At 57.5% G+C, this 15,368-nt stretch overlaps 6 protein-coding genes across 6 annotated transcripts; 3 read left to right on the forward strand and 3 right to left on the reverse strand.

The window, feature by feature from the left end:
- Positions 1-1,467: 1,467 nt before the first annotated feature.
- On the reverse strand, positions 1,468-2,634 carry SLS55_008486 (uncharacterized protein; the record flags this gene model as incomplete). The annotated part of the gene is made up of 2 exons (XM_066779894.1): positions 1,468-2,215; positions 2,627-2,634. 2 exons carry the CDS (start codon positions 2,632-2,634, stop codon positions 1,468-1,470), a joined length of 756 nt encoding a protein of 251 aa, XP_066629123.1.
- Positions 2,635-5,209: 2,575 nt separating this feature from the next.
- On the reverse strand, positions 5,210-6,292 carry SLS55_008487 (uncharacterized protein; the record flags this gene model as incomplete). The annotated part of the gene is made up of 1 exon (XM_066779895.1): positions 5,210-6,292. The coding sequence occupies one exon, from the start codon at positions 6,290-6,292 to the stop codon at positions 5,210-5,212; it is 1,083 nt and encodes a 360-aa protein (XP_066629124.1).
- A 448-nt stretch (positions 6,293-6,740) lies between these two features.
- On the reverse strand, positions 6,741-8,155 carry SLS55_008488 (uncharacterized protein; the record flags this gene model as incomplete). Its single annotated transcript, XM_066779896.1, has 2 exons — positions 6,741-7,928; positions 8,150-8,155. The coding sequence occupies 2 exons, from the start codon at positions 8,153-8,155 to the stop codon at positions 6,741-6,743; spliced, it is 1,194 nt and encodes a 397-aa protein (XP_066629125.1).
- Positions 8,156-9,190: 1,035 nt separating this feature from the next.
- Positions 9,191-11,524, forward strand: SLS55_008489 (uncharacterized protein; the record flags this gene model as incomplete). The annotated part of the gene is made up of 1 exon (XM_066779897.1): positions 9,191-11,524. One exon carries the CDS (start codon positions 9,191-9,193, stop codon positions 11,522-11,524), a length of 2,334 nt encoding a protein of 777 aa, XP_066629126.1.
- Positions 11,525-12,889: 1,365 nt separating this feature from the next.
- SLS55_008490 (uncharacterized protein) lies at positions 12,890-13,649 on the forward strand (the record flags this gene model as incomplete). Its single annotated transcript, XM_066779898.1, has 2 exons — positions 12,890-13,004; positions 13,054-13,649. 2 exons carry the CDS (start codon positions 12,890-12,892, stop codon positions 13,647-13,649), a joined length of 711 nt encoding a protein of 236 aa, XP_066629127.1.
- Positions 13,650-14,506: 857 nt separating this feature from the next.
- Positions 14,507-15,239, forward strand: SLS55_008491 (uncharacterized protein; the record flags this gene model as incomplete). Its single annotated transcript, XM_066779899.1, has 4 exons — positions 14,507-14,511; positions 14,605-14,834; positions 14,898-14,999; positions 15,046-15,239. 4 exons carry the CDS (start codon positions 14,507-14,509, stop codon positions 15,237-15,239), a joined length of 531 nt encoding a protein of 176 aa, XP_066629128.1.
- Between the last annotated feature and the right edge of the window lie 129 nt (positions 15,240-15,368).

The following is a 15,368-nucleotide window of genomic DNA, read 5'->3' on the forward strand; positions in this document are numbered from 1 at the left end:
AAGCTTGGCCGATGGTACCATACCTGTGGCCATCTACTCCGAGCACGTTCCTTGCCTTAATCCAGTCTTCCTGTTACCCGCGGATCATCGCTCGAGCCCCGCTGGATCTTTCCCCGGATCGGAAGCCACCAGCATCTTTCTATCCTGGGCTTCCACTCCCCGGACTTATCCCCAGGACTCCATCCGGATGCCAGACCACTGGCTGGACCTGGACCATCTAGATCCCGAAAACAATTCATTCCATGAGTTTCATGCTGCGCAAAAGTTATAATCTTCCACGAGCAACGGTCGAGCACACATCCATCAACGGCAGACGTAGCGTTCGTCTTTACATCCGGTTCACCCAAAAACAAGTCCATTGCATCGCCGTGTGCTGCCGTTAATTGGCGTCGCCGTTCTTCATACAGTCTGCTTCTTTTACTTGCCCCAAGATACGGGCTTCTCTTGACATCACATTTTACTGACTCACACTCCCTCGACTGCTTTTTGCTTTGTGTTCACTACTCTTTTCTGTACTGCATTTTCATGGCGTTTTACTTGGTACCTCTCCTGGTAGGGGAAGGAACAGGATGGATGGGAGGACTACTGAAATTTCAAATCTGGCGGCACATTTGTTTTTATTGCTTTGTTTTCCTGATTGCATTTCCATATATTCTTAGCGGTACAGTCGTTGTGATACTTAAAGCACGCTCTCGCACATCTTCTTGGTTTTTCATTGGATTCGGGTCATGGGCGGCTTTCCTCCAGCGTTCTCGTGGGTTTCTGGAACAGATTCTGGATCTTCCTAAGCAAATTTCTAATCAGCAAGACACGTATTGTGCTTACCTGTCTACACTTAACTTGCGTATCGGTTTATTGAACATTGTTGTTTGGTCCTTGACGCCTCACATGCCGATTCAATAGTAAGGCGAGGTGAAAAGAAGGAGGGGAAAAAAGAGAAGGGAATGTAAGGCCACCCGCGCTTCGCTTCACAGCATCGAATCGAATCCCTCGAGCGCGCCCATCTCACTCATTCGGAGGTTTCTATCCCTCGCTGCTACCGGAAGCCCGTTACGAAGCAGCCATGTGTCGCATCAGGTTCACTGACGGCTAAATGGAGGTGTAGTCTGCTTTCCCATATGCGGTAGGTAGATGAACTGACGTCAGCCACTAACGCATTTACGCGCTTACCTCGTTGGGAAGGAAGTTCGAGCGTGTCCCAACAAGGCCCGAAGGAAGCCGGAGATGGCACCGGACACGTGCGGCGGTAACACATGGCATGCATGCACGGCTTAGTTCGCGGAACCGGTACATAGTGCTTATTTCGACGACGATGACGAAGAGGCTGAAAGCAAGGGGGACTTGGCTGACGAGGCGGCATCTTTCCCTTTCCCCCCGTCCACCCAATAAATACGTGCATTTAAAACGACGTATATTTACGTCCGGATCTTATTATATCCAACTACCCACCCACCCGGCCGACCCATCTCAACCCATCGACTCCCCCTCCTCGGCCCCCCACCACCTCCCCCTCTCCTTAAACCGCAACCACATCGGCCCCAACGTCATGGTAAACGTATCGCGCATCCCCTCATCAAACGCCCTACCCTCCTCATCCCCCTCCCCCCCATCCTCCCACCCAACATCGAACCTCAGCGCCACCCGCGCCAACACGCTGCGCATCTCCCACATGGCCAACGCCTTCCCCGCGCACGCATACATGCCGACCTGGAACGGGAAAAACGCGCGAAGACTCGCCCCATCCGCCCTGATCTTCTTCCCATCGCGAACGAGTTCCGGCTGCCCGCCTTGCCCGTCGTCGATCCACCTCTCGGGCACGAAGTCGTTGGGGCGCGCAAAGTACCGCGGCGACCGCTGCAGGACGTACGGCGCGATGTAGACGTCCGTGTTGCCGGGGATGACGAGGACGTTTGCCTCGCGCCCGCCGCCGCCGACTAATGGCTCGTCGTCGTCCAGAACGATGCGTAGGCCTTCGGGCGGCGTGACGCGCGGGTTGCCGCCTGGCGTCGCGGGCTTGAGGCGCATGGTTTCGTTGATGATGGCGTCGAGCAGCGGGACGGCGCCGGCGGCGAGCCCGGCGGCCAGGCGGGCGTAGGTGAAGGAGGCGGGGCCGGCGGGGAAGAGGGCGGCGAGGGAGGCTTGGAGGGCGCGCTGGTGGTGGGGGTGGCGGGAGAGGTAGTAGAGGGCGTTGATGAGGGTGTTGGAGGTCGTGTCGCTGTGTTGTTGGCCCCGTGGTTAGTGTCGTCGATGCGGAGGGGAGGGGAGAGGGGAGAGGGGAGAGACGGACGAGCCGGCTACGACGATTGTGCGGCCGTCTTCGTCGAGGGCGGCTTGGGTGCGCGGCGCGTGCGGGCTGCGCGCTTCGTAGGCGCGGAGGAGGTGCGTGCATATGTCCGTGGGCGGCTGGGAGGCGGCGGCGGGGTTGGAGGCGGCGAGGGCCTGGTGGGTGGGTGGGTTGGGTCAGTTGGGGGAATCGTCGTGGATGGCTTGGTCCCTTCTGTCTTCCGCAAGAGGGAAGTTCCTTCTCTTGATAGCGTAGAGGGGATTGGAAGGAAAGGGAAAGAGATGCACCCACCTTCCTCTTCTCCGCCACCAACCCAGCGCAATACCTCACAAACGGCCTCACCGGCCCATCCGCCCCAGGAATCTTCGACAACGCATTCAACGCCCACGGAATCGGCTTCAAGACGCCAATAAACAACTGCTGGGCCCGCAACGCCCTCACCGCCCAATGCTCCACCCCACCTCCGCGCAGCTGCCCGAAATCGCGGCCGAACCCCACCACGCCCATCAAGTCGTACGCCAGATAGGCGATCCAGTCGGTGACGTTGACGGCCTTGGCGCCGCCCTCGCCCGCCCTCGCGATGGCGTCGAGGAAGATGCCGATGGTGGACTGCATGTCGGGGTCGTACTGGGCGAGCGCCTTGGTGCTGAGGGCCGTCTCCCACGGCTTGCGCCGCTGCCGGTGGTCCGCGAGCGAGCGCGTCTCGATCAGCCCGAGCCGGTCGTCGTTCCAGTCGGAGAGCGCGTAGAGGGTCGATTTGCGGCACGCGGCGAGCGGCGCGACGGCTTCGGCGTGGGCGACGGAGAGCTCGCGGGGGCCTTTGGGTGGTGGTTAGTTCGGTTGGTGGGTGTCGTTGCTCAGCAGTCTGTATTCTTGGTCTTCCCATCCCCCCTTGAAGTCTCCCTCTCCCTCTCCCTCTTCTTTCCTGTAGGTCGGCTACCTACTGAAGACCTTCGAGCCCACGAAAAAAAGCACTGGAAAAAAAAAGAAACGAAAAGAAGAAAGCACAACTCACCCGTCCTCACTACATCCCCGTACACCTTATGCATCCCCTCCAACTCCCTATGCCACTGCACCCTCCTCGCCGACACCGCCACCGCATACAACTTACTAAACCTCGCAAGCACCGGCCCCGGGAAGCGCCGCAGCCGATGGAACCAGCCGCGGTACACCAGCATCGACGCCGCCAGCCCCAGCACGACCAGGGCGGCCACGCGCGCCAGCTCGACAGCCGCGTCGATGTATGACGTGGCGTTGAAGACGTGTACGTCGACGCCGATATACGCGGCGCCGAGTGCGACGAGCCCGAGCCCGATGTGCGGAAGGATCAGGTCGATCTCGACGAGCTGGATGCCGCCGTGCGCGGCGACGCCCAAGAGGACGGGGGCGAGCCAGGTGGGCGCCATGGCGGTGGGGTGGGCGTTTGCTGGGGATGATGCGGGTGGGATGCGGAAATGCGCGATGGCTGTGTGATGGCGGTCGTTGCGGTCGACGTGGGGGTCGGGTGTCTCGGTCGAGCGTCGAGCAGATGGGAGAGAATGGGGTCGGAGAGACGGGGAGATGGGAGAGGCGGATCGCTCTCTACTTGTATGTGCATCGGCGCACCTGAGGCGGCCGTCTCTCGTCCGTAATCCAGAAAAAGCGATGTAGCGTGCGGCACGGTTGATGATCGCTTCCCGCATGTGGGCATTGTGGAATTGCCTGCTTGGGCAGCGTGGCCGACGGGAGGGTGGAGCGGGCGGCCCCGCCGCGGCGGGTGAGAAAAGAAACTGCCTTACACAGGCAGTTGGGTACACGATCCGGACATGATTGTAAGCTTTAAATGCGCGCATTTACGTCCAGATTTTGTGTTCAACTGCCCATCCCATGTCGATTTTTTTGTGAGGCAGATGCGGGCGGTCAATTTCTCTTGTCGCCCACCATAGCCCCGCTCGCTCCTCGTTTGATGATGCGCGGCTGGGATCAGGCCGGGGGTTCGGTGGCGCCTTCTTCTTGCGGGTCACGCGTCCGACGGATCCGGCGGCGCGGGTACTGGCATTTGCGTCTGATTATGGAGCTGGGCAAAACATGGAGCGTGATTGGTGCATCGGGCGTTGCGGGATGCGAGAGTGATGTGGAGGAAACGGTTGCTGCTGAACGTGATATGTGTACGACCCGAACACTCTTGCACGGAAAGAGTAGCAAGTAGATCTTGGGCATCCACGCTGCGCCATTTGTTGGTCATCACGACTTGTTTGATGCCGAGATGGGATGGTGTTCATATTTGTTTGTGTTTTGCTCCTCGAAGCGTCCATACGAAAGAGTGTCGCCTGCAGAACCACCAGAGCTATACGCCGTGCGTTACCCCTACACTTGTGTCATCATCCCTTGCAACAAAACGAACGCACTGATAGACAGTTCCCAAGGTCCCTGTTGCACCTTTTCGGTTGCAGCTGCGTCTAGCTCTCCTTCGCTTTGTTTGCAGGGCGCCCGGCAGCATCAAGTTCGCCCTTATTCTGCTCGGGAGACCTATCTCGCTTGCCGATGTCTTACGAGATTGCTGTACCACGGCCGGCAAGCCGCGGCTCTTCGAGAGGGTCGGGATATGGAACACAGTCCTCATCGAAATTGTTGCTGTAGCCCTGAGACGCTTGCAGATCTTCCAAACTAAAGCTGATGGGCTCCGCCGGGCGGACCCACCTGATGTTTTGGTTCGGCATCGCTTGAGCTTGGATCCTGGATATAATTCTTTTGCTTTTGAACACTGCTGAGGGAGCTTCGACGAGTTCGACCATGCTTTGCCGGCCTCTCTCCATGATTTGGGCACACAAGGCTTTATCCCACTAGAAAACAGATTTGCATCAGCCACTGGCACCACAAGCAAACCCGGGAGATGAACCAAGATCAGGACTAGGGATTAAAAAAAAAAAAAAAAAAAAACGCCTTTCACACCTGCAAAGCCACGATCATGTGATTAAGCTTCGTATCGAAGCTGCTGTCCAATTCATACTCTCTTCTGCAATCGACAAAGTTGGGTTTGGGCATGCAGATAAATCCGTGGCGCGCACCATCTTCCAGTATGTCCGCTATCTTCCAGAGCATGGCGACGATGTAGCTCTCACTCCAGGCTTTTCTTTTCAGAAAGTGCTCAATAGACGACAACAGGCTGTGATCGTCGGACCGGTTGGGATCCTTGGGAGTCACAAATGCACCGTAGGCTTTCCTGACCCAGGCAGCGCGGAACCGCTCGTCTTGTACGAATTGGTGACCCAACAAGTAAGGCTCCATGATAATCCGGTTACCATGCATCTCATCGCGATATTTTGTGATTTCTTCGATGTTCTTCGGTATATCAGAGTCGTTCAATGTGGCAAAAGGCCTGCAAACCGGTATTAATCGCGGCCCGCCTTGTTTCGGGTGCGCAATTGGCCTGGCCGCGTCCCATGCTCTAGGGTCAAAGACGAGGGCCGTGACGCTCTTCTCATTTAGCGAGAGGATTGCGGCAACACTGGCCTTGCGGCCCTTGAGAACTGCCAGAAGCGTAGCCTTGCGTTGAGGCCAACCTTGGTACTCGTATTGCGATCCGGATTGCAGGACAGTGTGGAAACCCTTGTCGTACCCATTGATGATGAGGTATGCAACCAAGTAGGCCATTGCAACTACAGACCTCTCAGGTATGTAGGGAAACATCAGGCCCTGCTCGGATAACATCGTGAATGGCCTTATTGCCCATTGTTCAGGATCGTCGAGGGCACGGTCAACGCTGATCATGGCGTCATAAATCTCTCCAACGAGCTGGCGAGCGTTTTGGTCAATCTGTGCGCTGAGACTAGGATTCCAGTTCTTCCAGGTAGTGTCACGCGGAAATCGGCAGTCGCGAACATTCTTTGCCGCGGCTGAAGTGGTTATCTTTGCATCCTCGTCCAGTTCATCCCAGGGCTTGTAGACTGTTCCGGTCGCTTGAAGTGGGCTGTAGCTCGCGGTGGTGGCTGTCGTGCCGGGCGTGGAAACAGTGCTGTTGTCATTCATCGTGCAAACGTGAGAGGACGTAAGATGCTGGTGACGGCTCAGGCGAAATCGATTTGGGTGTTAGCGATGCTTTGCGGCAAGATGACGGTTGTGAGATGGAGTTGATGACTGAATGCGTGCAGATGTTTGGGCGTAGGATGAACATGGACGCTCTCAAGGGTCCAAGAAGGGGGGCAGCACGGCAGCATTCGAGGCTGGGCAGCCACGACTTGCTCGGGCCCAGCACAGCAACTGACTAAAGTGGCAAGCTGACGCATCTGGCAGGCGCAGCTTCCAACTTCAGGGCTTACGTCGGTAGTCGAAGCAAATATCTGGACAAAGATATGAGTTTTATGACTTCACATTCATATACACCCGCGTAAGTGGGGGTAACATCTAGGTAGGTTCAATTGCGACAGGGGAAAAAGACGAGACACTGACTTTTGACTATTCTCTTTGCCACCGACCTCTAGATATTGAAACCACCATGTTCGGCAGCCTCCACAAAGCGCCACAGCCCTGCTTCCTTAGCAGCCTTCTTGACGACCGATACTTCCTCATCTTTCACCGCTCGGTTGATATCGTTGTATCTGACCGCCTCGCTCCTTTTCTCGTCCGCCTTCACGCCGCCAGGCTCCGTGACCTCGTCGTCTGCCTCGTCCTCCTTCTTTTTCTTCCCACGTCGATTCGCCTTCCCGACATGGGCGCGCGGGAAGTATTGCTCCATGACATGCACGAAGAGATCCTTCGACACGTTTTCCGCCAGCCACTTCATAATCTCCACGCCCTCATCCTCCTTCCCCGGCATGACCAAATGTCTCACCAGCACACCCGACTTCGCGATGCCATCGGCGGTGAAGCACAAGTCTCCAACCTGCCGGTGCATCAGCTTCACGCTCTCCATGGCGGCCTCGGCATAGCCATCCGCCTTCAGCAGCCGCCTACTTGTGCTCCCCTTCCAGACCTTGAAATCCGGCAGATAGATATCGACCAGCCCATCCAACAGCTCGATGCTTTCGGGGCTGTCAAACGCGCTCGTATTATAGACAATGGGGATGCGCAAGCCCATCTCCCGGGCGGCCAGGATGGACAGCACGACCTGCGGCACGACGTGCTCGGGCGTGACCAGGTTGACGTTGTGGCAGCGGCCGACGTTCTGCAGCTTCAGGAACCAGTCGGCCAGCTCCTCGGGCGTCAGGTCGAAGCCGTTGCGCTGGTGGGCGATGTCGTGGTTCTGGCAGAAGACGCAGCGCAGGTTGCAGCCGCTGAAGAAGACGGAGCCGCTGCCGTTGTGGCCCTGCAGGCACGGCTCCTCGCCAAAGTGCGGCGCGATGGTGTTGACCTTGACCTCGGTCGCGCCGATCAGGCACACGCCCGTTGTCTCGTAGCGGTTGACGCCGCATTGCCGCGGGCAGAGGTTGCAGTTGCGCAGGTGCTTGTAGGCGGCGGCGCGCTTTTTGGCGGCGCGCTGCTCGTCGAGGAGGAGGTAGCGCGGGATGTAGTCGTCGAGCAGGAAGGGCGGCGCCAGGTGCAGGTGGCGGCGGTGCGGCGGTCGGGTCGTCGCTGGAGGCGGTGGGACGGCTTGTGGGCGTCGCGGCGTGGCGGGCGTCGCGCAGCGGCGGTAGTGGTGGGCGGTGGGCGATGCGTTGGCAGCGGGCTTCAGCCGTACGAGCCGCCGCGCGCGGGCGAGAGGTTTCGCGCAGAACATGGTGTGCAATCAGGCATGCTGCGGTGGATGGGTGGGCGGGTTCTTGCTGGCGACTGCCCCGCGAAAGTGTGGTTGACAGGCAGGCGCGGGCGAGCGGACCGTGACGTCGTGCCAGCTGCGGCACCCCGCCAATCACAACACCCCGGATTAATCACCCACCGGTGCCTGACTTCCATTCGCTTCCACTTCCATGCGACTCACCAACGAACCCGAACCCGCTTCCGACGATTCCTCGCTCACGGCATGAGCCGCTGCTCATCGGCGTCGCCGTCGCCTAGTTGTGGTGTTGAAAGGAGACAGCCGCTGAAGGATCGCGATGGCCCAAGTCTAGTCCGCCACGGTGGTGAGAGCATCCCACGTGAATTGCGGCTACTACCGAGCAGATGCCTCGTTATGGCCGTCTTGCGACCCGCCCAAACCTATCGACCTGCCGAAAGGATGCTGGCAGTTGGCCGAATCTGCGCTGAAAGGGTCCAGAGGCACCTCGACCGAGCTGTGGCTGACTTTAGCCTATCGTGCCCTACCCGGATGGGCTAGCGTCCTGATCCCACGCGGTGTCATTTGCCCAAGTATAGCGTCCTTGTACAGCCACACCCGGCAGATACCACTGTTCTAGCCTCATTACTAACAGAATTTTTGCCAGCCTGACCGGCTTCCCCTGCGCCACCTTCCCCTATCGGCAACGAAACAAGTCGGTTCGAACATGAATCTCGAGAGTAGCTCGCTGATGCGTCGAAGGCATCGTATGCTTATGGGCGATTACACTGGCCCATGGCTTAGGGTCCTCTCCATTCAGAGCTGAGTGGCGGGCTGAGTGATTCATTTCCGAGGCCCACCTGTGGCTGCACTCTTCTCTCAGCCATAGACGCCTCGGACCGTGCCCTCCGCCCGATTTTGACCGCCTGGCTGCTTCGGTCGGTCCCCGATGGTCCAGAGGCAGCCTCGCTTCGGCCCGGACCCTTCAGCTCTCGTATCTGCTTCTCTAGTTCTCCGCATTCGCACTACCCGAAGCTTGGCAGGAAGCTTGGCACAACTTTCATCGTCCCTTTGGGCTGGCCGGTGCTTTCTCCACCATGGATCTTGGGGGTGCTGTCCTGGAGCTCGATTTGTATAAGAAGGGGCGCCACTCCTTGTTTTCCGAACCAGTCCTCTAGAACTCGTCGGTGACTACTCCCGAAAGCCAATCGTTCGGCATCTGTTTGTCACTTGCAATGCATTCCGCCGCCTTGCTTCCCCTCCTGGCCGGATTGGCTGCCGCCAAACCAATCGCCACCACCGAGGCCGCCTCGAACCCGACCCCGGATGCTCTGCCTGTCGATTTCCTTGCCAACGTCGCCATTCCGACCTACTCGACTCTCGAAGGCGTTTCCTCTCAGGACGTGCCCTATGCCACGCCTACCGCCCTCGCCGCCGTCTCGGCTGACCAGGCCGAGACCCCGTTCAGCGTCTTCCCGGCCGCCACCAGTGTTGCCATCAACGCCGCTGGTGAGGGTGAGGACTCCGGAGCCGCAGCTCCCACCGCCACGGCAGCCAGGCGTCATCTCGTTGACGTCCAGAGGCGTGCTGCGTGCGACACCCAGGCTACCATTGAGAGCAAATACGACATCGATGTGAGCAGCGCCAGCGCCTTCCGTGCCGATACCACCATTGCGGACGTGGCCAAGGCCGCCGCAGTCCCCTCCGGCTACCAGAGCAACTTTGTGAACCTTGCAGGCGCGAGCAGCGCCTACGCTTATCTGGGCTACACTGTTGTCGACACCGGCTATGATGTCGAATACTGTGCCGCCCAGTGTGACGACAAGGAAGGCTGCCTGTCATTCAACATCTACTTCGAGAGAGACCCCACGGTTGAGCCTGGCTCTGGTTGCACCAACCCTGATGCCTTCGCCAACGTGAAGTGCTCTTTCTGGGGCAGTGCTCTGGATGACCGCACCGCTACCAACACCGGTCAGTGGCGCGCCGACTTCGAAGTCGCTATTGCCGGATCGAACGGATACACGTCCGACAGAGTCGGCAAAGCGATTGACGGATGGTCGACCCCCCTCAACCTTGGCAACGCCGCCATGAATGCCCCTCTCTGGGATGCTGCCGACACCTGGACCTACATGGGCTACAAGCTCTTCCAGGATGGCCCCTTCGATGTGAGCCTTTGCTCGGCTGCTTGCGAGGCCCAGACTGCGTACAACGTCGCTCACCCCCCTGCCTCTGGCTACACTCCTCTGTGCGCTGGCTTTGGAACCTACCAGCTCACCGTGACGGACCGCAACAGCGGTAGGTCCTCGGTAGTAGGCCAAATGTGCACTATGTATACGAGCGCCTGGGGGGCCGAATACGCCACGAATACCGTTGCGTGGAACGACGCTATTATGACCAAGTACACGTACAGCCTCAGCTTCTTCTACTCCAAGCCCGAGCTGCAGCCTGTTACCGGCGCCAACCTCGATGCTCTCAGTGGCGAGGGTGCTTTCTGCACTTCGTACAACAGCTACAGTGCACCGGTGACTACTACGACCTCTACTATTACCCCAGTCAGCACAATCACGCGGGTCGCTACCTTCACAAACACTGCTACCGTTACTAGCACCTCGATCATTGCCACCGGCGGCATCATCAGGAGAGATGGTAGCGACAACTCTACCGAGACCGGTATCATCGTCGAACTCGTTACCGCTTCCGCCGACCTGATCCCTGCTCTGCCCATGGCCACCCTCACCGGAGCATCCAACGCCACTGCCGGCGCCACCACTCTTGCTAAGCGTGTCGTCGCGGCGGCTACTCCTGCAGCAGTCAGCGGCTGGTCTCCTCTGAAGATCTCCGCCGCCTGCTCGCGTGTCGCCACCGGCACCATCACGCAGACGGCCCGCACCACCCTGGCGACGTCCCTCACCACTATTTCATCGTCAACGACGGTTTCCAGGACCGTGACTACGATTACGTCGGTTTACACGGCCGCTCCCACCGAGTATATTATTGCATCGGACTCCACCTACCAGCAAGCCCGCCTGACCCTGCCGTTCTCCGTGTCCGGCCTGTCCGGCCAGATGAACAACAACGTCGTCTCGCTCGACAAGGGCGGCTGGATGTGCTTCGAGAACCCGTACGACAACTACAACAACTGGGACTACCTGCGCCTGTACTGGCAGGGCTTCTCGGCCGTCGACATTGTGATCAACCAGGCCAAGGGCCACTACATCAAGGCGACGATCGGCAACGCGGCGAACGAGGGCGCGCGCAGCATCACCTTCAGGTGGCACGTGGGCACGACGCAGAACGCCGACGCCATCTACGACTTCACCATCACCATCTACGAGAACCAGCCGGGCACCATCGAGATCCGCTACCTCGAGATGTGGGCCAACGGCTTGAACGGATACGTCCCGTATATTTCCAATTACATTGCCCCTGTGGGCCAAATTTTGAACGACTATACATCCCAGGGCCGCGGCCGTTCCCTGACCCGGTCGGTCTCCTCCCTCACCCGCGGCACCATGGTCACCTCCGCCTGGTCCCAGAACAGGGCTTGGCTCGGCACTTTCAACCCTTAGTTGCTGACCACCACTTGTCCATCGGGCTCGTTCCCGGGGCTTGGTCGAGGGGGCAGCGGGAAGGGGTTGAGTCTTCTCAATGATGAAGCTGATGCTTGTATATAAAAATAATCTCCTAATTAGTTAGTGTTTAATGAATCATGTCACCATAATATCTACACTGCCGCTGACGGGAGTTCCGGGTGGGGAGCCGTATGCTCCGGGTCGGGTCACTGATGAGCGTTGTATTCAAGTCGCCCCTTAGAGATTCCGTAGGAAATCAAGCATCATCTCCTCAATTCGCGCAGGCCCCACTAGTAGAGGAACTGTCTGATACAGTACCTGGTGTTGGCCGGAACTGACGCCCGGCACACCACTTTTCTACACTGCGTCCAGATATTTGTTTCGACTACGAATGTAAGCCCTGAATTGGAAACTATGTCTTCTAAATGCGTCAACCGGTCACTTTACTCAATCGTGTGCTGGGCCCGAATAAGGTGTTTCCACTTCTAGCACGACAGCCGGCACTCTACAGCCACCTCTCGCAGCCGATGGCTAGCGCGAACAATAGCAGAACATTGTGTAACTATGCCTTAGCTCGTTCTTAGAGGAGAAAAAAAATTAATACGTAGGTAGTTAAAGCTATTATCTAGATGTGTATATAGAATTTTTAATTCGACATTCTCGTCCGGACGATAGCTTTAACTACCCATGACATAAGCAAAAAACAGATCCACGCTACCCATCGGCTGCGCGAAGGAGCTGTAATCATACGCGTATCGCAAGACGAGATGCTCCCATGTCGCGTTGTGTGATTTAGCCCGCTATGGGAGTTAGTTGCCAGACTTAGCGCCAGCTCGTGCTAGCGCCAATTGGCGCTAACCGCCGCCCTTGGGTGCGGCGAGCTTGCTGTTGCCTGACGTGCCTGCCTTTTCCGTGACCCGGCTTGGTCCGTGCGCAGACTGTGATGTATTTGCATCGCCCGCGCCTACTCAACCATCTTCTCTACTCCTCCGCCCGTGCCCGCCCACCCTCGCCCTCCCACCCCACCCCGCCCTGCGAGTTTGATCTCAAGCAAATCTGGCTCTGAAGTTGAGCGCCTTGTTCCCACAATACCTCTGGAAAAGTAAGTCAAACTCTTCGCAGTTCTACCTCACCCCCACCTCACCCACACCCGACCTTCACCTGCACTTCCACTTAGTGCACTTCTATGCCTCGTGCGGTAGAGTGCCTTGCTAACAGGAATCTAGACCACTTCATTACCGCAACGCGCGATGGGCTCGCAGCGTGCTTGGCTTGCGGCCCTCCTTGTTGTCGGCTGCAATATGAGCCGGCGATGGAGGGTCGCGCCCCGTCGTGCTTGTGCTGCACAATGCCGTTGCCGAGATGAAGACGTTCCAGAATGCCAAGTACGACATGAAGTCCGTGGTCGGGGTGCTTGACAACTATATCGCCGCCAAGGAAGATAATACTTTCCGGTGCTGGAAAGGTGACCCCTGTGGTAAGCATCATCATCCCATGAAGCAAAAAGTAGTCACTAACGAGTACAGGCGTCTCGTCCGTTTATCTCAATTTCGATCAGATGCCGGACAGCGAGACTGAGTGGCAAGCACCAAAGCACCCACAAGCAAAGGGCCGCTTCCAACTCCGCGACGCGCACAACAGCGGCAACGACTCTATGTTCCAATTGCGCGGAATGCTTGCCATGGCTGCAGCCGACACTGAAGTATCCACGCTGCAAAAAGTTCCATACCAAAATTACGATCACTTTCCCCTCATCGTCGGGTTCGATGTCGAGAACTACGAGGGAAGTCACGATAAGCACCGAAGGAAGGATAACCACAGGAAAGGTGAGCTTACCGAGTTCGGGTTTTCCATCCTGGATACGGCCGACGTTCGCAATATCCCCCCTGGACTGAATTGCGCCAATTGGTTTCCCCTCATCAAGTCACGTCATTTCCGTATCAGAGGTCGTGAACATCTTCGCAACGGCCTTTTCACCGGCGATAAAGGTGATAGGTTCCGCTTTGGCACAAGTACCTGGATTTCAGCTGCCGAAGTCCGTAGTCGGGGTTTCGGACAATTATATTTAATCTCGATTCTGGAGAATCGCGAAGCGGCTAAAAAGTTCGCCCGCTGGCAGTAAGCTACTACTCTTGTTTTCTTTTCGTCCTATATATGTAGGTAGTGGAATCCAACATCTTGACGCGATTGTCTGCATTCAAGACTCACACCTGCGTCCGGACAATGGATTCAGCTGACTACAGCCATCAACAGCAGACCAAGCCATCTGAAAACTAGGTTTCCCGAATTGCCATTTTCCCCACAGCCTGCACGCCAATCCCTCGACACACCTTCCACCCTCGGCAAACCTTCCCTCGGCCCCGCCTTCCGCAACACCACTACCTAACCACATACCTTCCATCACCATTCTCGCCCACAAAACCAGCGACCAAGGACAACACTTAAAAAGCACACCACCTCCCACTCACCCACCCACCCATCCACCATCCCATCCCACCACTCCCTCGATTCCCAACCACAGTACCACCTACGAACGACCCCCCAAAAACGCAAACGCAAAGCAGACAAAACAATGCGCCGCCTCCTCAACAAAACCGCCATCGTCACGGGCGCCTCGTCCGGCCTCGGCCGCGCCATCGCGCTGCGCTACGCCGCGGAAGGCGCGAAGCTCGTCTGCGCGGACCTGGCGCCGTCGGCGAGGAGGAGCGGGAGCGGTGCGGGGAACGATGCCGATGCCGGGAAGGATATGGATACGCATGAACTGATTCGGCGAAGGGGCGGGGAGGCACAGTTTGTGGAGGCGGATGTGGGAGAGAAGGAGGGGGTGGAAAGGTTGGTGGGGGCGGCGGTGGAGAGGTGGGGGAGGGTGGATGTGTGAGTGCTCTTTTTTCTTTCTTTTTTTTTTGCCCCCCCGTTCGGTTCTTTTGTTGAGGTGGGTGGGCGGGCGGGCGGTGGGGGGTCTGCTTATTGTGGTTTCTCATGTTGTATGCTCGGTGGTTTTCGTGTTTTAAGCTGAGGGCTTTGGGGTACCTTGGAAGGTCGATTTCTGATGTCTTCTGTTTCTTGGCCCGTTGCAGGATGGTGAACAACGCGGGAGTGTCGTTTGAGGCGAAGACGCCCGCGGTACTGCACTTGACGGACGACAAGGTCTGGGACGATACGATGCGCATCAACGCCCGCTCGGTCTTCTTGGGGTGTAAGTATGCGATTGCGCAGATGCTGAAGCAGGAGCCGCACGAGTCCGGGGACCGCGGGTGGATCGTCAATATCTCGTCTATCATGGGACTGATTGCGGGCCCGCAAAACCGTAAGCACTAAACAAGCCAGTCGAATTTATAGATAGACATCGCTAATGCGCAGATATCAACAGCGTCGTACTGTGCGTCGAAGGGCGCCGTGTCGTCTTTGACGAGGCAGGTCGCCTTGGATTATGCCGAACATCGCATTCACTGCAATGCAATTTGCCCTGGATGTAAGGACTTTTCGTTAAGCAAAAGACACTCACTGACAGAACACAGACATTCAGACAGCAATATTCCGCGAAACTACCCAGAACCTTACCCCTTGGGACGTTCTGGTGAAGAGACACCCCTTTGGTGGACCCGGACATGCCGAAGACGTTGCCAAGATTGCAGTGACGCTGGCGAGTGACGATGCCAGCTGGATGACTGGGACAAATATTCCGGTGGATGGTGGATTCACGGCGCGGTGATTCAGCATATCTCCAGCTTTAGCCTCTGTAGGAAAAGACAATGGGAGGAAAGAGTCGAAAGACCCATCGTCCTTCGTTCGGGACAAAATGAACATCTTCTATACACCAGCACCTTTAGTAAGAGGACCG

The sequence above is a fragment of the Diplodia seriata genome (genome assembly GCF_021436955.1).
Source record: "Diplodia seriata strain FDS-637 chromosome Unknown scaffold_9, whole genome shotgun sequence".
NCBI classification, from domain to species: Eukaryota; Fungi; Ascomycota; class Dothideomycetes; order Botryosphaeriales; family Botryosphaeriaceae; genus Diplodia; species Diplodia seriata.